This window comes from Bos taurus, chromosome 5, assembly GCF_002263795.3.
Source record: "Bos taurus isolate L1 Dominette 01449 registration number 42190680 breed Hereford chromosome 5, ARS-UCD2.0, whole genome shotgun sequence".
Lineage (NCBI taxonomy): Eukaryota > Metazoa > Chordata > Mammalia > Artiodactyla > Bovidae > Bos > Bos taurus.
The window spans coordinates 6226157-6251765 of NC_037332.1; the positions used below are offsets into that span (position 1 = coordinate 6226157).

The 25609-nt window shown below is 35.5% G+C and overlaps 1 protein-coding gene across 2 annotated transcripts in view; it reads left to right on the forward strand.

The window, feature by feature from the left end:
- The window catches only part of ZDHHC17 (zinc finger DHHC-type palmitoyltransferase 17), a 100478-nt gene that overhangs the window by 51420 nt on the left and 23449 nt on the right, over nt 1-25609 (forward strand). For both annotated transcript variants that reach the window (XM_010804732.4, NM_001206069.1), the window contains exons 4-8: nt 95-172; nt 794-938; nt 6270-6334; nt 6971-7133; nt 13928-14053. In XM_010804732.4, coding sequence (XP_010803034.1) covers nt 95-172; nt 794-938; nt 6270-6334; nt 6971-7133; nt 13928-14053 — 577 coding nt within the window. The remainder of the gene's footprint in view (nt 1-94; nt 173-793; nt 939-6269; nt 6335-6970; nt 7134-13927; nt 14054-25609) is intronic.

The following is a 25609-nucleotide window of genomic DNA, read 5'->3' on the forward strand; positions in this document are numbered from 1 at the left end:
GATCTAAAATAAAGAATTATTTATTTATTTTTTGCATAATTTCTTAAAATTGAACATGGAAATTGTCTTAATTATTTAAAATTTTGTCTTATAGATACTATATTTCGAAAGGTGCTATTGTGGATCAACTTGGAGGAGACCTAAATTCAACTCCATTGCACTGGGCCACAAGGTTTAAATTTACTTCTGGATTTTTTTCCTCTTTTAGCAGTCTATAACTAAGCAACTTTTTAAAAGAATGATATGCTGAAATGAATGGGAGAACTTGTTATGCTGATAGTTAGTGTCAATGATGTACTCATTTACTGCTGTCCAGGGCTACTTGTATTGAAAGCAGTTTATTGTCCGAAGTGTCCTTTAGGAATTAACCATGCTGATATTAATCCAGTTAATTTTAAGATGGGGTTAAACTTTGGCATACTTTTGCAGTTTATATATGTTTACAGTCAAAGAAGTGTCTAGTTCATGGGACAATTAAGGTCATATTGGAATAGGATTAATAGAATATAGTGACTATTTAAAGAAGTTTAAATAGTTTTAAGCTAAAAAGTAAACTAAAAAAGTTTAAATATTTAAAGAAGTTATCAGTATAAATTTTCAGAGACTTTTATACCAGTTAAGACTTAAGAACATAAAATCCTAAATGTGTCTTGACATATTTGTTTTAAAATAACATAAAATAAGGTTTTTCTAATCTTTTCTACCATTACCCTATTTTTTTTTAAAGATCTTTCCAGAGTTTCTTGTTTGAAATAGCTTTATATATTTAAGTGTTTATTCTTTTACGTTTTAGACAAGGCCATCTATCTATGGTTGTGCAACTGATGAAATATGGTGCAGACCCTTCGTTAATTGATGGAGAAGGATGTAGCTGTATTCATTTGGCTGCTCAGTTTGGACATACCTCAATTGTTGCTTATCTCATAGCAAAAGGACAGGTAAAAAAAATCACAGTGGGGTAGATTTTAATCAAACTTTCTTCATGGTTTGAATACCTAAGATCATTGGTGTTAAGAAGTGTAACAGTCTAGTGATGTTAAAATAGTACTTTCTGATGAATGAAGAGAGTAAATAAATGAGCTGTTTATTGTAGTTAACATAAAAATACAAAAAACAGTTATGATCCAGGTAATGATTTGTTAAGTTGGGTTTTTTATTTCCAGTAGTGATAGACATGAATTCCAGAAAGTAAGGGAGACAATTTAGGTTGTCTATTTTCCCCGCTTAATTACACCCTTTGAATATATTATCTGAATTCATTTAAACTGTTCTGAACATATTACTGGTTGTTTTCTATATTAAGTCCCTCTCAAGGGGGATACGTTCCTCACTCATTTTCTGTTTCGGATCTATAAAATACTGCTTCTTACACGTCCGAAGAATTCTCATGATTTAAGTGGTTCTTTCTAGTTACTCCTGAATATGTAGTGACTGTAATCATTTTAAATATTATCAATTTATGTGTACCATGATTTTCTAATAGCAAATGTATTTTGTTAAAAGTTATATCACTTAATTTTTCTTTCATGAGATATTTTTTTAGTTGTACTTAAACATTAGTTTTATAGCTAAGGATCTTATCATAAAAGTAAGATAAGTGATTTTAATTCAGTGTTGTTAAAATATATTTGTTATTTTAATGCAAAACAGTAGATTCAGGATTTGAACGTATTTATTTTATGACTCCTCTGAGGTATTTGCTGTTGACGTGCCAGTCAGTGATGGTTGTGTGTTGTACACTGTTGTTAAGAAAAGGAGGCTGAGGCTGGGTAATTGTTGAAAGGGGGAGTTTTATCATCTGTTGCTGTGTTAAAGACTACCCCCTAAATCTGATGGTTTTAGAACAGCACCCACCATTATATTTCACAGTTCTCTGGGTTAACTGGGCTTGGCTGGGTGGTTCTTCTTGTGATGATGGCAGGGGGGACTTATATAGGGGCTCTGCTGAGCTGGAGAATGGCTCACTTGCATACCTTGTATCTTGATAGGAATGGCCAGAAGGCTGGGCTCACTTGGGATTCCAGACAGCGAGGCCTCTTTCTTTCTCTCCATGCAGTCCCAGAATTTCTCCTGCACAATACCCCTCCATGCGCTCTCTCGAGCAGGGAAACTTGGTGGTGCAGAGCTCCCCAGAGAGCAAAAGCAGAAGCTGTCTGACTTTTTAAAGGTTTTGAACCAGCATGACAACATTTCTGCTCCATTCTGTCAATTAAACCAAGTTACAGGGCCAACCTATGTTCATTGTGGGAACACAGGTTTGCACACCCGAAGAGGAGGTTTATTGGAAGCTGCCTTTGGAGACCAGCTACCAGGAGGGATCACCTTTGTCCTTACAGTTCCTTCTAGACTGGGGATAAAAGCAGTAGATGGCGCTGTTGCACACGCCATTGTCTTTAGTGGCCTTCTCTATTACAGACAAAGTTTACAAGACATGTTCACCTTTTTCCTTCCAGTTTTTAAGTGGGTAGGAATAGTGGAGTAAAGTTTTGACTCTTTTTGTTAATCTATTGATTTTTGAGTTGTAATCATTTTAACTCTGGCATTGTATGAAGGCTATAAAATTCTTAAAGGGTAGAGTTTTTTGTCACAGTGCCTTTTGTGCAGTAAATGCATGATGATGTTAATGAATGTCTGACAGATAATTCGTTTTCTTTTTCATGAGTAATTTTTTTTTTCCTGCTTACAAAAGTAACATACTTACTGTAAAGTATTCAAACATAATAAAAAAGTATGGCTTAAAGAATGAAATCTCACCTTCCTTTACTTCCTCACCCCCATTGAGATCTCTTCCTCTAATGGTTTACTATATATTTTTCCAGAATTTGTCAATGTATATGCTAAAATATTATAGGAAGAAAACCCCTCTAATGCACATTCCATTGTACTTTAAATGGGTTCCAAAGTCCTTCTCTGGCCTGTTGAGCTACGTGTGGTCAGCCCTGGAAGCCTGTGATCCCATCTTTTGTCGTCTCTCCTCACACACTACTTTTACCATACCTGTCTTGCAGTTCGCTGAACAGCTTTGATGAGTTTTGTTATAAGGCCTTTGTGCCTGCTCTTCTTCTGCTTGGTATTTCTTTTCTCAGTCACACAGTTCGCTCTCCTTTTCCCTCTCACTTTAATCAGGTGTTTGCTCAATTTTGGTTAGTTCTGATTAGTTCCCAATTATAAGCAGTAATAAAATTATTGTATTTCTAATTCCTTCTTATTCTTCTCCGTCTAATTTTGTCATTAGTCAGTGATATTGTTTTTCTTAATGTTAACTTTGTTCTGATAAATATAACTTATATTTCTGTTACTTGATTTTTCAGCTCTAAATAATATTCTTTGACTTATAGCTATTGTAGGGTAGACACTCATTATACTTTCTTTTCAGCCTTTTCCCACCCCCACCCCCCCATTTTTTATTAATTGTGCCAAATTTACATTCTTAGAACATATAACATTTCCATTCAGTTTGTCATTCTATTCATCACAATTGTTTCATGTTAGTTATACTGTTAAATATATTCAGTGCTCACTACCAATTCTTTTGAATGATTTTCAGGGGAAAATGCTAAGTAATGGAGCCCTGTTGATCATGGAATTCCCATAACCTTTTGATCTGGGCTTGTTAATTCTTCCTAATAGAGAATACTCATACGTCCAGGCTGAACTTGGAAAAGAAGTACCAAGTTTTAAATCCTGACCCAAAGAGAGAAAAGGTTGATTTTCATTTTTCTTTTAGTACTCTAGAGGTGTGGCATAGTTTTACATTTTTTATTTATTAACATTTTTAATACTGTCACTTTTTAAAAATGATAATGCAGAGACTTAGGACTAAGAAGATACTTAAACATAAGGATTTACATGTTTGTTTTAATTGGACATCAAATTTAGTTGAGCTTTCTTAAAACCAGGGCAGTAAAGGAAGTAAATCAGTGACAGTACTTGACTCTCATGTAAGAAGCAAGGGAGTTTGTCATTTCTTCAGATAAGTTTTTTTTTTTAAGATTTTTATTGGAAAAAAAAAGCCATGTATAATGTAAATATTGAGTGAGGTTACATGAAATATTCCCAGCAACACCTAGAATAAATTTAGAAATGGATTTGTAGTGATAAGGCACAACATTTAACTATAGTTTTCATGAGACAGACTAAAACTAGTGATGTCCAAGGAGGATACGTTATCACTTGTCAAGATAGTGGTTCTCGGCTTTTTTTCTCTTTACCTCAATATATTTGGACATTTGAGACATACTCCCATCAGTAAGAGTGGCTTACAGAGAACGGTACATAGAGTTATGAAGTGTTTCACAGTGCACTCACTGTAGCTGTGCTCTCTCCGCTGGGTGGTAGATTAGATAACATATGTTGGATAACAGCTGCGGGTTTGATGGAGTCCAGGAATGGGAGATGGGGATGGGACGAAGAGGAAACAGTTTTTATTGAATGTCTGTTATGTTCCAGGCTATAGGATTAGATTGGCTTACACGCATCATTCCATTAAATCATCACAGGGATCTTATGAAGCCATTATTTGTATTCACATTTGTGGATGGGGAAGCTGAGGTTCAGAGAATTAAAGTAATTTTGCCAATTTTACAGTTATTAAGTGGTGGAGCTAGGAATTCAAAATCATGTCTGTCTTGTTCTAACGCCCATGCCTTTCCCAAGCTTAGAAGAGTAGATAGGTAAACTTGTCTTTTCATTTAACAGATGGTTTTTGATTATTCTCCGTGCCCAGAAAAGTAGATACAAAGATGACTTTAAAACAATTTTGATCTTTAAAGAAGTCCTGTTCTAGTTAATGAGACAGATGCCTCAGGTACATAGCAGAATCAAGTCAAATTGATTGCTGGAGTGGGTCAAGAGAATTTTAGGGAAATGAAACGAATAGAATCCCTGATACATTAGCATGTCTTGAAAGAAGATTTAGATAACTTGAGAAGAGTTTGGGTTGAATAGGTTGTAGTTTTAATTCTAATTTGCTAAAAAGAAAAAAAGAACTAAGCAAAAGGGAGAAAAAAGAGTGCCAAGGAAAGCAAAAAGCTGGGTAGGAGAGGAAAAGTAATCATGGTTTCTACATAACTTTGTTGGGAATAGTATTCATATGTATTTATAATAATGTAAGTATCAAATATTTATAGAACCTGAATTACTATCTCTTCAGAGGAAGGAATAGGAAAGGTACATGTCTGTGATGGGGCAGTGAGAAGAAAGAGAGAATATGCCATTTTACATATTGAGGTTATGTAAAATATGGATATTGAGGATAATGCCTAAGACTGAAAAATCAAAAGGTGCCAATTCAGGTTTTTTATTTTAAGTATGTGGGAGTAAAAAGCACAACAAATAATGAGTTTTAAAAAAATGAAAATGGTAGGGAGTAAGACAGTGGATTGCTTTATTACCTTGCTTTTTTACCACAGACTTTGTAGAGTTAGTTAATTCTAAAAATATTTATGCATAGTGACATAGTGATAAAAAGCATTTTAAAACAAAGAACAAATTCAATAAATTTTAGTAGATTCAGAACATTTGACTCTTTTAAAATTTATTGAATTTATTCTTTGTTTTAAAATGGCTAGAAATAAACATGGCACCCCACTCCAGTACTCTTGCCTGGAAAACCCCATGGACGGAGGAGCCTGGTAGGCTGCAGTCCATGGGGTCCTTAAGAGTCAGACACGACTGAGCGACTTCACTTTCACTTTTCACTTTCATGCTTTGGAGAAGGAAATAGCAACCCACTCCAATGTTCTTGCCTGGAGAATCCCAGGGACGGTGGAGCCTGATGGGCTGCCGTCTATGGGGTCGCACAGAGTCGGACACGACTGAAGCGACTTAGCAGCAGCAGCAGAAATAAACAGGGTTTTATTATTCTCTCGTATCATGAATTAATATAAATAAGTTTTTCAGAGACATAAGTCATTTATTTAATCTATCCATTGTGGGTGAAAGATCAAGAGTAGGTCAGATCTTTAAAAGGCTGAGTGAAGCATCTTAAAAGAGAAAACTATAATTAGAAGTTAATTAAATATTAAGTATATGTTTATATTTATAAATAAGTAACTTATACAGATATTTATATCCATATTAATTTGAATGTTTAATAATAATAAATATTGAATAGTTTTATTTTAAAGTTAAAGAAAAAGTTTCATAAATCAACCTTGATTGACTGGTGTTATCATGTTGGCTTCTTTTGTGATGTGTAAATTATGTTTTTCTAAGTACATTTGGTAGGGACTTAGAAATTTTTACTGTCTGACTTTTTACTCTATCAGGATGTAGATATGATGGATCAGAATGGGATGACACCTTTAATGTGGGCAGCTTATAGAACACATAGGTATGTAACCATTATAAAATACTTATTCAGATCATCAGCATGATAAAATGTAAAACAAGTGATGAGAAAAAGCAATTAATGTTATACTTATTAATATTTAAAATTCTTACAATGAATACATAGTATATAACACAGATTATCTTTTTGGGTATTTTGAGTCTTTATGTTTACCTTTATGTTGGTAATTGTAGTATCCTTAAGGTAGTCTTAAGCAGTTTCCAAGAATGGAAGATGCTACCTTCTTATTAAAAGTATAACTCATTTTTTATATGACTTGCATATTGGCAAGTTTAACATTAATAAGTTGCCTTAAATCATTTTTGGAACAATCTAGATTTAAATTTAAAATTTTAATTGTTTAAGTATTTAAATATTAATGACATTAACTCCATGATGTAGAATATAAATATCAGGACCAAGTGTGCTCTCTCTTGGGACTAGTTTACGTTCTGTGATGTAGAACATACTTAATTCTTCATGTTAAAAATGTCTCATTACTCATTATAAAGTTGTTGAAAATAGGTTAGAATAGAAGCGTTCCAAGATGGAATATAACCAGTCAGTTTAGTGTTTGTAATGATTTCTATAATTGAAATTAGGGTTGTTGTTGTTGTTGTGTTTTTTTTTCCTTTTCAGTGTGGATCCAACTAGATTGCTTTTAACATTCAATGTTTCAGTTAACCTTGGTGACAAGTATCACAAAAACACTGCTCTGCACTGGGCAGTGCTAGCAGGGAATACCACAGTCATTAGTCTTCTTCTGGAAGCTGGAGCTAATGTTGATGCCCAGAATATCAAGGTAAAAACAGCCTTTATTGATTGTGCTTTGTGAAATGTGATTACCAACATTGGAATTCTTCAATAGAACTTAGGTGTTTTAATAGACTGTCAGAGGTGGAAGAAACTTACTTACCCTTAACCCTTTGCTTCCATGCAAGAATTTGTTTTGAAAAACTAATTTATTTATTTTCGTCTTTTAGTATTGAAGTATTTTTCATACTTTGCTGACCTTTTCATTAGTGAATTCTTACTGACTTTTATCTCTTTATAGCTGAATAGATAGTTTTCTGGTTTCTTTAAGAAGATTATTGCACTAAGATCCCACATGTGGCACCACGCAACCTAAATAAATAAATAAATAATATCATTGCAGAGAATCACAGGTTTTTATCCCAAGTATGCATAATAACTTTCAGTAATTTCTTGACTTGGTTATTAATTGTCTTATTTTTATAAAGGTCAAGACCTTTAAATTTGATAATCACCTTTATGATATTTATAGGAGAATTTCTCTCCCCTAAATGCTGGAGTGATCCAAGAAAAATGAACCCAAAAAGTATACAAAATGTTAACATTTACACTCTGAGCATTTTAGAAATTTATAGACATTTTTATGAATACCTACAAGACAATCTATTGATAATCTTAAATTTTGGTTAACCATTTTCAGTGTTAAAGCTTGTCTTTTAGCAACAGACTTTTTATGTGAAATGACTTCAAAATTTTAAACATCTTTTAATAATGTGCCTTCTTAAATAACTTTGTACTCATTAACAAATGTTGTTTAATTTTGACTATAAGCCATAGTATTTTCTTAGTCATGCCTCTTAAATTTCTGAGGAATATATGCTATTTAAATATGAAAGGAATTTGAACTGCATAATAATCTAAAATGGCAATCAAAAAGTTGGTTATCTCCTGCTGGATCAGGGCATCTTTTTATGTAGCAGTGAACAGTTCTTTCTCTGTTTGATTACTCTGAAAAGATTAAACTACTAAAATAAAATAGCTTAGACTAATTTATTTATGATTACAACCAATTTTTAGAAATGAGTCTCTGAAAGTACTTATTTAAAAGTTAATATCAAATATCTTATTGGAAGCGCTAAGAAATTGAGAAAAGCATGTATTTTCTTTTACCTTTTTTCAATTTCAAGTCTTTTTGTCTCTACCCAAAGTGATCAGAATGGTCTAGTTACCTGCTGGTAAATTTATGGAAGGAGGACAGTCAACTTACCCTCATGTCTGACGTGTGATGAGCACTCTTCTAAGTTTTGTTGACCGAATGAAGATTCTTGTCTTGAGCTTCCCCCCTAGGCTGGTTTTCATGACTGTGCTGGCATACCTCTCTGCCACTTGTGAAATCATAGAGAGAAATTTTTGCTTTTCGAAACATTTTAAAGTAGGAAGTTCTGAAAAGTTCGTAACATCGTAATCAGTAAATTAGGCTGATCTCAAGGCCTGTAGAAAAAGAAAGGAGGAGTTTGACTAAACCTAACCAGTATCCCTATGAGAAAAAATTAACGAGATGACCTTATGTTTTATGATCTGAATTGCTTTAGAGTGTTATTTTTCTTCTCTTAGCTACTGGATAGCCATTCCTAAAGATTTCCAGTATTTAGTGTTATATTTTAACCAGTTTCACTATGGCAAATAGTGTATGTCCATAGACTTTGCCAAGAATCATATAGGTATGTTGAAATTACAGTAGTACCAAAGAGTTATGACAAAGTGACGGCACAGCTTTATAATTTGAAACTAGTAGTATGTATTTTCAGAGTGTTTAAAATTATCTTTTCTTAGCCATATAAAAGTTTAGATAACTTCCCTTCGGTCATGAACTTTTAGTATTTGAGATGTGGTTTGTAAGTTTAATGTCTTTTCATCTTGTACTCAAAATTAACCATTGTATAAACTTTTGATAAGCTTTTGGCTTCCCAGGCAGCTCAGTGATTAAGAATCTGACCGCCAGTGCAGGAGACTGGTGGGCTACCATCCATGGGGTCACAAAGAGTCAGACATGACTGAGTGACTAACACTTTCACTTTCATACAATTCCCAGGTGTAGAACATAATGATTTGACATTTGTACACCTTGCAAAATGACCAACATGTCCAGTAAACATCTATCACCATCACAGCTGCAAATTTCTTTTTTCCTGTGATGTAAACCCCTCAAGATTTGGGCTTCCCAGATGGACATAGTGGTAAAGAACCTGCCTGTCAGTGCAGTGTGCCTAAGAGACACAGGTTTGATCCCTGGATCAAGAAGATCCCTTGGCAGTGAGGGAGGGCTTGGCAACCCACTCCAATATTCTTGCCTAGAGAATCCCATGGACAGAGGAGCCTGGTTTGCTACAGTCCAAAGGGTTGCAAAGAGTCTGGACACAACTAAAGTGACTTAGCACGCAGATGATGCAAACCCTCAAGATATTTACTCTTAGCAACTTCTGAATATGCACTAGGGCATTGTTAACTGTGGGCTTCGCTAGTGGCTCAGTTGTAAACAACCTGCCTACCAATGCAGGAGATGCGACTTCCATCCCTGGGTTGGGAAGATCCCTCTGGAGGAGGAAATGGCAACCCCCCCCAGAATTCTTGCCTGGAAAATCCCACGGACAGAGGAGCCTGGCAAGATGCAGTCCATGCAGCTGCAAAAGAGTTGGACTTGATTTAGCAGCTAAATAACAACAACAATTATTAACTATGGTGTCATGCATTATAGCCTCGTGACTTCTTTTTTTTTTTTTTAGAACTGGCAGTTTATACCTTTGACTCCCTTCGCTAATCTCCCCAACTTCCCACACTGTCTATCTCTGGCATTCAGCAGTCTGTTCTCTGTATCTATGAGCTTGCGTTTTGTTGATGTTTTGTTTTTAGATTCCACATGTAAGTGGTATCATAAGGTATTTGTCTTTTTCTGACTTATTTGAAGTGACACTGTTTTTAAAGGAAATAAAATCTAAGGAGTTGCTTCAGTTGCTCAGGGAGCATTTATACTTTCAGAGTAAAAGCAATCTTTTTAACCACACTGGTGAAAAAGTAGATTTTTGTTTAAAACTGTAATTTTAATGTGATTAAAAGGGTGAAATAAGTATCAAATACTTTTTCTACTAGAATCTGGCATTCCTATTATGTTGAAGTCTAGTCACCTGCTAGTGGAGCGCGTTCATTCATCCAACAAATGTTTGTTCAATGCTGGGCAGTCAGTGCTTAAGATAGACAAAGTCCCTATTCTCTCAGAAAATTACACTGTATTAAGGAAATGGACGATAAGTAAATTAACAGACACACACACAGAGGCAAATGTGGTCATGATGAGGGCTAAGGGGGCTGTGTCAGGTGAGAGTGATTTGTGAATGCCTCTGAGACACGTGATCAGTTAGATATATGAGAAAGTACGTTTCATGTAGAGGAACCTACAAGTGTGAGGCCCAAGGCCAGGAATAAGCTGGTCATGTTAGAGGTGTAGAAATGACAGCTTTGACCAAGCAAGAGTGGCTGAGAGAGATAGGTACCAGGCCATGATAAAGTACTTTAACTGTATTCGCAGTCATGAGAAGTAGTTGGAAAGATTTTTGTAGAATTGTTATGTAATCTTTGTGTTTAAAATATTTCTTAAAGATTATTTTGTTATTTGGAGAATATATTGAAGAATTAAGAAAATGAAAGGGGATGTATTAAGATCAGTTTGGTTCTTGTAATAAATCAGGCAAGTGATAATGTTACTTTTGCCTGAGATTGAAGTGATGGAGAAAAATGAATGGTTTTGGAAATGATAATTTAGAGCAGAAAAGAAAAGGTAGATTAAAAATGAAGGTGAAAGAAAAAACATCAATGATTCAGTTTTGGCTTGAATAACTGAGTGTCCTGTGATACATGTTGAAATTGTGAAAATGGAAGGAAATAAGCTTTTTTTGGGGCAATAGAACTTGGTTCTGCTTTAGTCATATATAATTTGAGATGGTACCTTTTAGCTATGTGGAATGTCACATAGCTATGTGAAAAATTTGTTAAATAAAAAACCAACCTAGATTATTTGTCCTGGAATTTGACAGATTAAGTTGATTTATAGCTGTTTATTTTTCCTTTTTTCATTTTAAGCCTTGAGAAAGTCTGGTTGATAAACATGAATTGTACCAAGATGGAGCCTGTAAATCTGGATATGGTTTTACTAGCTAATAAAGTTACATTCTTCAAAGAATATGAAAAATTATACTTTATGTTATAGTATTTAACTATTGATTGACTCTATTTCTTCTAAAATAGCTATTTCCTAAATAAAATAAAGCATAAGTTTCTTAGGAATCTGTCTTTATATCCTTGTAAATTAGTTATTTCACTGTTTCAGTTCTTTTAATATATAAACAAATGATTCTTTTATCAAAATAATAACTTATTTTGGAGATATTATTAAATGATAGGTAACTTTAAAATGACTAATTTTATCCTTAGAAGGATTAGGAATGACCATCTACCCTCAATTAGAGGTTCTTAATCTGGGGCCCACCAGTGGATTTTGGTTAAGGGGTAGGTCCATGAGCTCTAAAATTGTTAATGAATAAAATATCAGCATTTTTCTGGCGAGGAAGTTGCCAGACTTTCATCAGACATGCCTTAAAAGAGTTTAAAAACCATGTCCCTAATTAATGGTTACAAAGAATAAATCTTCTGAGGTAGTAACAATAGTGGGAGAAAGTGATTTGGGATACTTAAAGAAACATGACCTATGCAGTAATCCCTTTTCATGGTAGCATCTCATTTGTGGATTTAAAAATATGTTTCACCTCCTTACACATGTTTTTGGTTGATAAATTCAGATGAATTGAGTTTGGGGAGGGTAATTAATCTTGAGTGCTGCCTATATATTTATATTTTTTTCTTTCTAAAATTATCAAAGGACATAATTTTTAGCTTGTGCAAAATGTAAAATTCCTGAGCTTTGTTAATTAATCTATTGAAAGACTTTTGTATGGTTTCTTGAAAAGAGCTAAGAAACTATTTTCAGAAAATAGTTTTCATTACCTCTTAGGTACCCGACCTTGATGGTCTCCAAAGGAGAACTTTCCTTAGTTTTAATAATGAAATTCAACCTCACTTAGGCAAAAAGTGATCTTCCACCTTCCATAGTGTTTATCTCACCAAAACCCCTGAAGAATATCTTTTATTACTAGTTAGTTACATACTCTAATACTCCATGATGCTTGTTACTGCTCTTGTTACTATCACTTGCTATTTTGGCTAACACATGGAGTGTTCAAATATAGACTTGACTTGGAACCTTGGTTTTAGTAGAAGTTTTTAAATTAATTGCTTGTTTGTTTTGCCAGCTGAATAAAAGAACTGTACAAAAGTAGTCAGATGACTAGAGGAGTAGTTGAAAGATTTCTTAAAGCTCCCTCCATCTTTTTATCTAGGCAATCCTTAGGTGTCACATGGCCCTCTAGTGGAAGGGGTGCTCAGCTGGACCGAGGCAACTGCAGGATATTCTCTGGGAGTTGTTACCCAAGGGATTGCTTTTATTCAGGTAATCTTTCAGTTTGGATTAATTAGCTGGTTCTGACAACCTAGGTGATAGAATTTTGGAATAGGTAAGGAGACATTTTAAAGTAAATATCCCTGTTTGTGGAAGATTCACCTAAGTTAGCCCATTTCTTATTAAATACTATTGATCTTTTTATTAAAGGATTGGTTAGCCTTTTTGTTTTTATTGTTGTGTTGTTATTGCTGTTGCTCTTGGTGGTAGTGGTGTGTTTATTTTGTTGTTTGATTCTTTATTTTTCAGTGTTTTTTTTTTTAAATTGAATAAACTATATTCCATATTTGATTAATAATTATCCCTCTTAAGTAAGGCACCCAGGCCTCCTTATTTCTTTATTTTCATCCAGTTTTTAAAAATAAAATTTCAGTATTATTTCCCCCATTTTTAAAGCAATTTTGAATATTCATCCTTAATTCTTGAAATTTTGGCAAACAAAATTATTTTTTCTTTTTAAGGAAGTAGATAAAAGTGGAGACTATGAAATAGAATAAAAATGTAGGTATATAACTACCAAAAGGAGAAATATGATTTTTAATTAATAAAGGCCTAAAGAAGCATAAATTTAGAATTGGGGACACTCATTTCTTGTTTCTTACTTCCTTTAAAACATTTTAGTTTTGGTCATTTATACTTCCTGGCGTTCTTTTTCTTGCAATTAAAGGAAGCTGCAAGTCTCTAACATGAGATTAACTTTTTTGTTACTGCCCTAGTTCTCTTTGGAAGTTTCTGGATGGGTGAATGAATTTAACATGATCAAGAATACCAATATAATAGTAGTAGAAGTGGAAGTTTTCTCTTTTTCTTCTCTCTTCTCTTCTTTAGACTTCTTTCATCACTAAAATTAAACAGAGAGATTTCTGGCAGTTTGTTATTACAGCAGGATGGTTTGTAGCAATAACTATTACTAATGAAACCCTTAAAGAATTTAGAATAACTGCATAAACTTAGTGATAGCCTCTGATCCAGCAGGTGCTAAAATACCTACTTTTTGATTACTCTCTAAAATAAGTTAAAATGCAAGCCAGAAATAGTCTATAGAATAGGATGTGTAAATATATTTTCTGACTGTACCTTAAGTGGAAAAACATAAATATATCATTTAGAGTCTTTAGTAATTGACTTTGCCAGATGTAAAAAGAATGTTAATGAATTAATAGTGCTGTCCGTTTATCTTTGTGGAAGTGCTTTAATTTTAGCTAGTAGCTAAAATATTCTACTTTTTCTTTGTTTTCTTTTTTTTTAATGTGAATTTCTTCTGCTTATATCATCAGGGCGAATCAGCACTTGATTTGGCAAAGCAGAGAAAAAATGTGTGGATGATCAACCATTTGCAAGAGGCACGGCAGGCAAAGGGATATGACAATCCATCTTTCCTTAGAAAGCTGAAAGCTGATAAGGTAAATCCATGATTGAAGATTTTCAACAGATAGTCTTTTTAAGTAAAATTCATAAGCATATTTTCTTAGCATGTGTATAGGCTTTAGTTTTGGCATTGGCCAGTGTAGTTTTAAAATATTATTTCACCCAGCTGAATAAAGGTAGACACCGAAGTTTAAGAAGGATGGGTGCACGTGAAATTGTTTAGATGCCTGTTCAGTACTAACAAACTTTAATTCAGCGAGCTTTTGTTAAGTTTTTATAGAGAGATAATAAAACTTTTCCTTTTAAGTGTATTTGTTAGTATAATAATAAATTGTGAAAAATTTTAGTCCTTATATATTTTGAAACTACTTACGTCTCTATAGTTAATTTAAGCTTTCCATTCTTTTGTAGTATGTTGTAACTTTCATTGAGAGAGAGAAACTTACTATTCAGTTCTCTATAGAAAGCTCATTTTAAATCTTCCATAAAATCTTCAGTTTTAAGCTGTTTGATTTTTGCCTTAGTTGCCTAATTGTATGATTTCAAAACTAAGAACATTTTCCCCAAAAGAAGGATCTGTATTCCTTAAAAATTTATTTCCTTATAAGAAAAAATTAGCTGACTGATAGTTTTTTTGGTATATCTAAATAAATGATGAGATATTTGATAACTTGTCAGTAATCACAATTTGAATGGCATGGCACCCCACTCCAGTACTCTTGCCTGGAGAATCCCATGGACAGAGGAGCCTGGTAGGCTGCAGTCCATGGGGTCGTGAAGAGTCGGACATGACTGAGCTACTTCACTTTCACTTTTCACTTTCATGCATTCGAGAAGGAATTGGCAACCCACTCCAGTGTTCTTGCCTGGAGAATCCCAGGGACGGCGGAGCCTGGTGGGCTGCCGTCTGTGGGGTCACACAGAGTCGGACACGACTGAAGCGACTTAACAGCAGCAGCAGCAAGCCTTGGGTATCATATATGTCTTATTCAGGCGGTTCTAATGGTAATACTTTTTATATAAAGTTAACACTGATCTATTTGTTACCAAAACAAAATAAGTTTGGGGTAAAGGGAAACAGATTTGAAAGCATGCCTCATTGATACATAGGATTTAGACTTCCTTGATGTCCTAATGAGCTGAAAAGTCCATTGGTCCATTACTTAGACATCAGAAGAATTAGATTTGTAGTTTATAAACTTGGCCATTTTCAGCCCCATATTTGAGGCCAATGAGCAGTTTTTGCATGTCATACCATCTTTTCATTTTACTATTTAGGTATGATATTAAAATAGTTAATTATTTATTGAGTGGGCTCAAAAGTTTCTTCTGGTTTTTCCATACAGTGTTATAGAAAAACCACAACAAACTTTTTGGCCACCCCAATACTTTGATGTTGCTCTGTCCTCTAGGATTTAGAGCAGTTTTGCTCAACAGGGTAAAAAGTGGCTAATTTCTCATAATAACTAGGCCACTAATAAAAATGTCTTTTGTTACTCTGGAACATCTCATTATGTTTATGCTTTCATTTGCTTAGTTAAGTTTTAGATGTTTATAAAATTATTTATTACAGCAGTAATGAACTATATATCACTGTTACAGAAACTGAATACAGTTTCTTTTAAGAAGAGAGCTGAATACAGTTTCTTTTAAGAAGAAACTGAATACAGTTTCTTTTAAGAAGAGAGCTGCATTAAAAAGTTCTGCACAATTTTATTAACATTTGCATATATTATTGTGATCAGTTCAGAAGTTGTATATTCCTGGTTTTTTTGTTTTAGCTTTTTGCATTAGTAGCTTTAAAAATATTATGTAATCTAAAGCAATCACTAGATAAAAATTCATGATTTCATGAACTGGGGCTTTGTGAAATTAAATATTTGCATTTGTATAGACTATTCTCTTTCCATCTCACATTAGAAAAATTTAAATTATGAACATGACTTGATTTGCTAGTCTGTGAAGTATGTTCTGTATTTAAAACTAAACAAGAAAACGCCCAAGACTCAATAGCTTTTTACTAAAAATAAGTCAGCCCAAAAGGAAAAAAATTATTTTTGGACACTGATAGTAGACAGATATGAAAGGAATCTTGATGAGTTATAAGGAAATCTCTCAATTAGTGTTTCTCAACATTTAAAAACCCAGGATCCCTTCTGTTAGCAGTGAAAATCTCACAAGTATTACTCTCTAATGTTTTTTATTAATTATGTGAAAATAAATCTGGGAAGATGGAGTAGATGTAGTTTTCCCTATTCCTTCCTTCCAAGTACAACTAAAAAACCTGGATATTATGTACAAAACAAATATAGGAAGACTGAGGATGGAGAGAAGAAGCCAGAGAGTTAGGGAGCTAAGGATCCAAAGGGTAACGTGGTGGTGAGTTCCCTCCTTTTTCTTTTTTTGCTTCATATTTTCCAGAAGAGAAACTGACAAAGCCAACAACCCAGGATCATGAATGGGTACAGACAAAAACAGCTCCCCCAAAGGCTTGCCCTTAAGCCAGAGACCACAAAAGAGACAGCGTATTTGGCAAGGTAGAAATTTTTAGAAAATAAATTTCTGCTACAGCCAGAAACAACAGAAAAAGCTGTGGACCCACCCTGACTCATACCAGCAAAGACCCAGCTTTCCAACCTTACCACGCTATAATGATGGGCCCCAGCTTCTCTCCTGGGGTGGTGTCAGGGAAGGTCGAGTAGAGAGCCGGGATTTTTGTCCCCACTGGCTGTCAGTGAGGTCCCATCCCCTGCTGTGTTAGTGGCGATCACATAGGAAACAGGAATGAGGCACTCCCAGCCAGGGAGGGCACCCATGGAGGGGGACCGGGGACTTGGGAGCCCCACCTCTGCCCATAAATACTAAGGAAACCCCTCCTCAGTGTCAGTGAAGGCCCGCTCGGCATCCTGGACTTCACCTCACCTGCCAGTAATGAGAAGGTGTCCCCCTGCCTGCATCAGAGGAATCCACACGAAAGGCTTAAATACGACCCAGTGTCTCATAATACCCCAAACGTCTAGGTTTCAAACAGAAGTTGTTCATCAACACAAGAATCAAGATCTGACTGAATGAAAAGAGAATCATTAGATGCCAATGTAATATCGAAGATGTTAGAATTATGTGACAAAAGATTTTAAAACAATCATCATAAAAAGCCTTCGGTGAATATTTATGAACATACTTGAAACAAGTGAAAAATAGAGGCTTAGTGAAGAAATAGAGATATAGAAATAGACTGTAAATAAGAACCAAATGGAAATTGTAAAACTGAAAATTAAAATAATCAAAAATATTTTAAAAAGTCAGTGGATGAGTTCAACAGCAGAAGAGAAGAGAGAAGAATCAATGACCTTGAAGACAACAAAAGGAGATAAACTGATGAAAACAAACTAAAGAGAACCTTAGGGGCCTGTGTTTATAACAGTATATCTGACACTGATATGATTGGAGTTCCAGAAGAAAAGAGGGTGGGGCTGAAAACGTGCTCAAAGATACAATGGCCAAAAAGTCCCCAAATTTGGCAAAAGACAGACTTGTAGGTTAACAAGTAGAACAAACCCTGAACAGAGTAAACTCAATAAAATCCAAACCAAATGTATCATAGTGAAACTTCTGGAAAGTAAAGACCAAGAAATAAAAATCTTAAACACCCCTTAGCAGTAGGGATAAAACCAGTAACAGTGGATTTCTATTCAGACGCTGTACAGGCAGGAGCAGCTGCTGCACTTTCCAAATGCTGGATGGAAAGAATTATCAATTCAGAATCCTATGTCCAGTGAAAATATGTTTCAGGAGTGAAGGAGAAGAACACATTTTTAGATAAAAGAAAAGTCAGAATTTGTAGACCTCAGTCCTGCCCTGAAAGTGGCTAAGAGACATTCTTTAGAGAGACGGGAAGTGATAAAAGAAAGGCTCTTGGAACATAATATCAAGTAAGCAAAATTACAGGTAAATACAGTAGACTTTCCTTATTCTGCATCTTCCAAACTATGTTTGACAGTTGAAACAAACATCGCATTATTTTGCCGTGGATCTAAATGCATGTAGAGAACTGATTTGAGACAACCTATATTGTAAACGGGTGAGGACAGAGGAATAATAACGGAGGTAAGGTTGCCACACTTCACTTAGATTGGTGAAATGATGACACCAGTATACTGTGATAAGTTATATTTATATTGTACTTAGAATAGCCACTAAAAAAGCTATTCAAAGAGATACAAATTCTGAAAAGCTTTTATAGATAGTTATGAAAAGTTTTTCAGTAACTCACAAGAAGGTAGGAGAAAGAAAATGGAAACAAAAACAGAACAAATAGAAAACAAAACCGGAGAAGGCAATGGCACCCCACTCCAGTACTCTTGCCTGGAAAATCCCATGGGCGGAGGAGCCTGGTGGGCTGCAGTCCATGGGGTCGCTAAGAGTCGGACACAACTGAGCGACTTCACTTTCACTTTTCACTTTCATGCATTGGAGAAGGAAATGGCAACCCACTCCAGTGTTCTTGCCTGGAGAATCCCAGGGACGGGGGAGCTTGTTGGGCTGCCGTCTATGGGGTCGCACAGAGTCGGACACGACTGAAGCGACTTAACAGCAGCAGCATCCTAACATATCAGTAGTTAGAGTAACTGTTTGTTTGCTAAGTTGCTTCAGTCACATCAGGCTGTCTGTGACCCTCTGGACTGTAGCTCTCCTCCGCCCATGGGGTTCTCCGGGCAAGAATCCTGGAGTGGGTTGTCATGTCCTCCTCCAGGAGATATTCCTGACCCAGGGATCGAACCCTTATCTCTTAAGTCTCCTGTATTGGTTCTTTACTCCTAGCGCCACCCGGAAAGCCCAGAATAGCTATACATGGTCTAAATATACCAATTAAAAGATATCAGCAGTGTGGATTATCCATGACTCAACTATATGCTGTCTGTGGAAACTCACTTCACCTACAAGAATATTGGAAAGTTGCTTATATAGGCAAGTAGCAGAATAGAAATGACGTATGATTCCAAAAGCAGGCAAAGACAGTACACAAAGGAAAATTCCAGGCATATCTCATTTTATTGCGTTTCACAGATATTTCTTCTTTTTTTTTTAACAAGTGAAGTTTTGTGGCAAGCTGCATCAAGTAAGTCTTGTTGGTGCCAGTTTCAACAGCATTTGCTTATTTCATGTCACATTTTGGTAATTCTTGCAGTATTTCAAACCCTCCACCAGCAAAAAGATTATGACTTGATGAAGGCTCAGGTGATGGTTAGCACTTTTTAGCAATTTTTTAGCAATATTTTAAAATTAAAAGATATGCTTTTTTTTAGACATAAGGGTATTAATAGACTACAGTATAGTGTAAACATAACTTTTTAAAATTGAAATATAGTTGATGTCCAATATTATGTCAGTTTCAGATGTACTGCATAGTGATTTGACATTTGTATACATTATGAAATGATCACATTAAGTCACATTTATATATATAGGATATATCCTATATATAGGATATATATATAGGATCACATTTGTTCCTATATAAATGTGTTATAATATTATTGACTGTATACTTTATGCTGTGTATTACATCTCATGGCTTATTTATTTTATAACTGGAGATTTGTACCTCTTAATCTCTTTGAGCTGCAGCCCCTTCCCCTCTGGTATCTCTGAGTCTGTTTTTGTTTTGTTTGTATTTTTAGATTCCCCATGTAAGTGAGACCACGTGGTGGTAATATTTGTCTTTCTCTGATTTATTCCACCTAGCATAATACCTCTCAGTCCATCCATGTTATCACAAATAGCAAGACTTCATTCTCTTTAATGGCTGAGTAATATTCCATTATATATGTAGATCACGTCTTCTGTATCCATTCATACATCAATGGGCACTTAAGTTGCTTTTATATCATGGCTACAGTGAATAATACTGCAGTGAACACTGAGGTGTAAATATGTTTTCTGTTTAGTCCTTGGGTTTTCTTTGGGTAGATACCCAGAAGTAATATTTCTGGGATGTGCGGTAGTTCTGGTTTTAACTTTTTGCAGACCCTCCATAGTGCCTGTACCGATTTACAGTTACACCAGTAGTTGGCAAGGATTTCCTTTTCTCCCACTCCTCACCTGCATTTGTGCTTTTCTCGTCTTTTTGATGATACCCACTCTTACAGGTCTGAGGTGGCATCCTGTTTGGGTTTGGTTTGCATCTCTCCGGTGAGTGGCCGGCGTGCCCGTTTCTGTGAGCGCTGCACTGTTGTGGTGGTTGTACCTTCGCAGTATAGTATGAAAGCAAGGAAGGTGATGTTCTGGCTTTGTTCTTCTTTCTCAAGATTGCTTTGGCTATTCAGGTCATTTGTGTTTCCATACAAATTGTAGAATTGCTTGTTTTAGTTCTGTGAAAAGTGCCTTGGTATTTTGATAAGGAACACATTGAAACTGTAAATTGCCTTGGGTAATATGGTCATTTACAATTTTAGTTCTTCCAGTCTGTGAGAATGGTATGTTTCTCCATTTGTTGTGCCATCTTCAGTTTCTTTTATCAATGTCTTAACAGTTTTCAGAGTACAAATCTTTTACCTCTTTGGTTAGATTTATTACTAGGTATTGTATTCTTTTTGATGTACTTGTAGATGGGATTGTTTTCTTAATTTCTCTTTCTCATGGTTTGTTATTAGTATGTAAACCAACAGAGTTTAGTTTTAATTTTATATCTTGTAACTAAATTCACTTATTAGATCTAATAGATTTTTGGTGATGTCTTATATATAGTGTCATGTTATCTGCAAACATTGACAGTTTTACTTCTTCCTTTCCAATCTGGATTCTTTTTTTCTTGTCTCACTGCTGTGGCTAGGACTTCTAATACTGTGTTCAATAAAAGTAGAAGAGTGTGCATCTTTGTGTTCCTGATCTTAGAGGAAATGCTTTCAACTTTTTACTATTGAGTATGATGTTACCTGTGGGTTTGTCATATATAGCCTTTTTTATATTGAGATATGTTTCCTCTATACCCACTTCTGTTGAGATTTTTATCGTAAATGTTGAATTTTGTTAAAAACTTTTTATGTATCTACTGAGATAATCATATGATTTTTATTCTTCAGTTTGTTATTGTAGTGTATCATGCTGATTGGTTGGCTGTTTGGGTGGCCCCAGGTGGTGGTAGGGGCAGTGCTTGGGGTGTGCTGCCCGGATGGAGGGTGGGGCCAGGTTCTGGGGACCAATAGGCTAGAGGGAAGATTCTAAAACGCTGCTTTCCAACCCTAGTGTTAGTGAAAGTGAAAGTTGCTCAGTTGTGTCTGACTCTTTGTGACCTCTTGGACTATACAGTCCATGGAATTCTCCAGGCGAGAATACTATAGTAGGTAGCCTTTCCCTTCTCCAGGGCATCTTCCCAGCCCAGGGATTGAACCCAGGTCTCCCGCATTGCAGGTGGATTCTTTACCAGCTGAGCCACCAGGGAAACCTAGTGTTATTAGGGTAAAAGAAGTTCCCCAAAATAGCTGCCGCCAATTTTTGTATATGTAGGGGTCTTTTATTTGCTTTCTGCCACTCCAGAGGACTCTTCAAGCTCAGCTAGTACATCTGTTCCAGGCTTCTAACGATTGCCTCTTTGTGCTAGTACTTCGGAGCATCTGAATTTTGCCAGTGTCCTTTAAAACAGAATCTCTGTTTCCTGTGGACCTCCAGCTCTCCTGAAATGGATCCTGCTGGTTTTCAAAGCCAGATGTGTGGAAGCTTTTCTTCCTAGTGTAGGAGGGGACCCCTTGGCTGGGGAGCCCCACATAGGGCTTAAACCACTTCTTCCTTGGGGAAGACCTCTAGGATTGTGATTCTCCTTCCATTTGTAAGTCCACTGATCCTGGAGATGTGAGCTCGGATTATACTGTGTTCACCCCTTCCTGCCATCTCATTGTGGTTCCACCTTTATTTCTTTAGTTATGGTAAATCTTTTCTGCTAGTCTTCAGGTTATTTTCCTAGAGAGTTGATCTGTAAATGGTGATAAAGTACTTGTATGCTGAAAAATTTTAAATGCCAATGAAAGAAATCAAGGATGATCTAAGTAAGTGGGGAGACTTATTGTATTCATGAATTGGAAGATTCAATGTAGTAAATATATCAGTTGTTCTCGAATCCTGGCTTTTTTTTTTTTTTTTTTGGTGTAACCAAAACTTACTTGGAAAGGCAGTAGACTTAGAATACCTAAAACAATTCTGAAAAAGAAGAATCACTGCCTGCAGTTTTAACACCTGCTATATAGCTTCAGTTGTCAAGACTCGGTAGTCTTGTTGCTGGAGGAATAAAATAATCAGTGAAACAGAATAGAGAGCCTAGAATTAGAACCATGAACAGTGCCCGCAGATGTTTGACAGATGTGTAAAAACGATTCAGTGGAGGAAATATAGCCTTTATAACAATTCATATTGGAACATCTGGACATGCATAGGCAAAAAAATAAACCTCTACTCAGACCTCATACGGTATTAATAAATTAACTCAAAACTGTTGAAGACTTAAATGTAAAATGTAAAACCTAAAAATCTAGGGCTACACAGAGATTTGACATAAAACATGATCTGTAAAGGTAAAAATTGATCATTCAGATTTGAATCAAAATTAAAACTTATGTTCTGTGAAAGACCTTGTTATTAAAATGAAAATGAAGACTACAGACTGGGATAAAGAATTTACAAGCCACATATCCAGCAAAGGGACTAGTTTCCAAGATATATTAAGAGCTTTCAAAACTCAAAAGTGTAAAATCAAATAATCCAATTAGAACACAGTTTAAAGAAGAGACATTTTTACCAAAAAAGGTATAAAGTGACAGGCACATGAAAAAATATTCCAACATCATTTTAGTCATTTGGGAAATTCAAATGGAAACTGCAGTGACTTACTGTTATGTACCTATCTGAATAACTGCAGTAAAAAGTTACAGCACCACCAGATGCTGCTGAGGATGCTGAGAGACTCAGACATTGCTGGCAGACATGTAAAGCAGTACAGCACCCTGGAGAGCAGGTCAGAACACGCAGTACCATACAACCCAGAAATCACTCTTAAGCGCTTATCCCAGAAAAATGAAAACTGACGTTCACGCAAAGATTTGTATGTGAATGTTCATAGCATTCATACTCATATATTCATAATATTCATTCATATGTTCATAATAGACCCCAAATGGAAACAACCCCAAAGTCCTTCGGTGGGTGAATGATTAAACGAACTAACACATTCATTCTGTGAAATATTCCTCAGCAATAAAAAGGAATGAACTAAATGGTATGTGCAGTAACCCAATGAGTACCCAGAAAATTATGATGAATGAAAAGCCAATCCTGTAATATTACGTACTGTATAATTCCATTTATATAAAATTCTTGAAATGACAAAATTATGGAAATGTAAAACAGATTAGTGATTGGCAGGGGTTTATATGGGGATGAAGGGTAAGGGATGAGGGAAGTTGCTTTAAAGGATGGAAATATTCCTTGTAGTGAGGAAAATATTCTACATCTTAATTCTGTCAGTGTCAGTATCCTGGTTGTGATATTATAATACTGTTTTGCAAGATGGGAACTCTGGATAGTGAATACTTGGGATCTGCCTGCATTTTTTATTAAAACTGCCTGACCCACATCTCACATCATACTTAGTGATGAAAAGCTGAAAGTATTTCTTTTAAGATTGGAATGCCCACTCTTGCCAATTTTAATTCAACATTTTATTCCTGGACACAGCAGTTTAGAGAAGAAAAAGAAATTAAAAGAATCCAAATTGGAAAAGAAGTAAAGCTGCTACTGTTTGTAGGTGACATTATGCTATATGTGGAAAATCCTAAAGAGTCGGGCACGACTGAAGCGACTTAGCAGCAGCAGCAGCTAGTGGAAAACTGCTAGCGCTCATCAGTGAATTTGATAAGGTTACTGGATGCAAATCTAATATATAGAAATCTGTTGCATTTCTATACACTATCAATGAAATATCAAAATGGGAAATTAAGGAAACAATCTCATTTACCATTGCATCAAAAAGAATAAAGTACCTAGGAATAAACCTATCTAAGGAGATAAAACACCTGTACTCTTAAAAAAACTATAAGCTACTAATAAGAGAAATTGAAGATGACCCAAACAGATGGAAAGGTATATGATGTTCTTGAATTGAAAGAATCGGTATTGTTAAAATGACCATACTACCCAAGGCAACCTGCAGATTCAGCACAATCAACTATCAAATTACCAATGGCATTTTTCTTTGACCCAGAATAAAAAATTTTACAGTTTCTTTGGAAACACAAAAGACCTGGAATAGCCAAAACAATCTTGAGAAAGGAAAGGGGGAACTGGGAGAATCATGCTCCCTGACTTCAGACTATACTACAAAGCTATGGTAATCAAAACAGTATAGTACTGTACATGTACAGTCCAGATGTACATGGACCAGTGGAATAGGACAGAAAGCCCAGCAAGAAACCCATGCAGTTAGGGTCAGTTATCTACAACAGAGGAGGCAGAAATATACAACGAAAGAAAGACAGGCCCTTTGAGAAGTGGGTGCTGGGAAAACTAGACAGCTTCATGTGAAAGAATGAAATTAGAACTTTCTCTAACACCATGTATAAAAATAAGCTCAAAATAGATTAAAGACCTAAACGTAGAACTGGATACTGTGACGCTCCTAGAAGAAAACATAAGCAGAACACTCTTTGACATAAATCATGGTAATATTTTTCAGATCCATCTCTAAAGAGTAATGGAAATAAAAACAAAAAGAAACAAATGGGGCCTAATTAAACTTAAAAGTTTTTGCAAAGGAAAGCATAAACAAAACACAACCTGTGGGATGGGAGAAAATATTTGTAAATGATGCAAGGGATTAATTTCTAAAATAAAAAGCTCATAATAAATAGCTTAATATATTAAAAAAAAAACCCAATCAAAAAAATGGGTGAAAGACCTAAATAGACATTCCTCCAAAGAAGACATCCAGGTGGCCGTGAAAAGGTGCTATTTATCACTTATTATTAGAGAAATGCAGATCAAAACTACAGTGAGGTGCCACTTCACACCAGTCAGTATATATTTGCATGTTCCCAGATTGGCAGCAGAGCACCCTGTCGCCTAATCCCACTCCCACCTGTGTTCCTCTTTCTCCTGTGTGCTCAGTCATGTCCGGTTCTTTGTGACCCCATGGAACCTGTAGCCCACCAGGTTCTTCTGTCCATGGAATTTTCCAGGCAAGAATATGAAACAGGTTGCCATTTTCTCCTCCAAGGGATCTTCCCAACCCAGGGATTGAACCCATCTCTCTTACATCTCCTGCATTGGCAGGTGGATTCTTTGCCACCACTAGTCCCACCCGGGAAGCCCACTAATCAGAATGGGCATCATTAAAATGTCTACAAATAATATATGCTGGAGAGGGTGTGGAGAAAAGGGAACTCTCCTATGCTTTTGGTGGGAATGTAAATTGGTACAGTCACTATGGGGAACAGTGTGGAGGTTCCTAAAAAAACTGAAAATAGTTGCCATATGATCCAGCAATCCCACTCCTGGGCATATATCCAGATAAAACTCTATTTCAAAAAGATACATACACCCCAGTT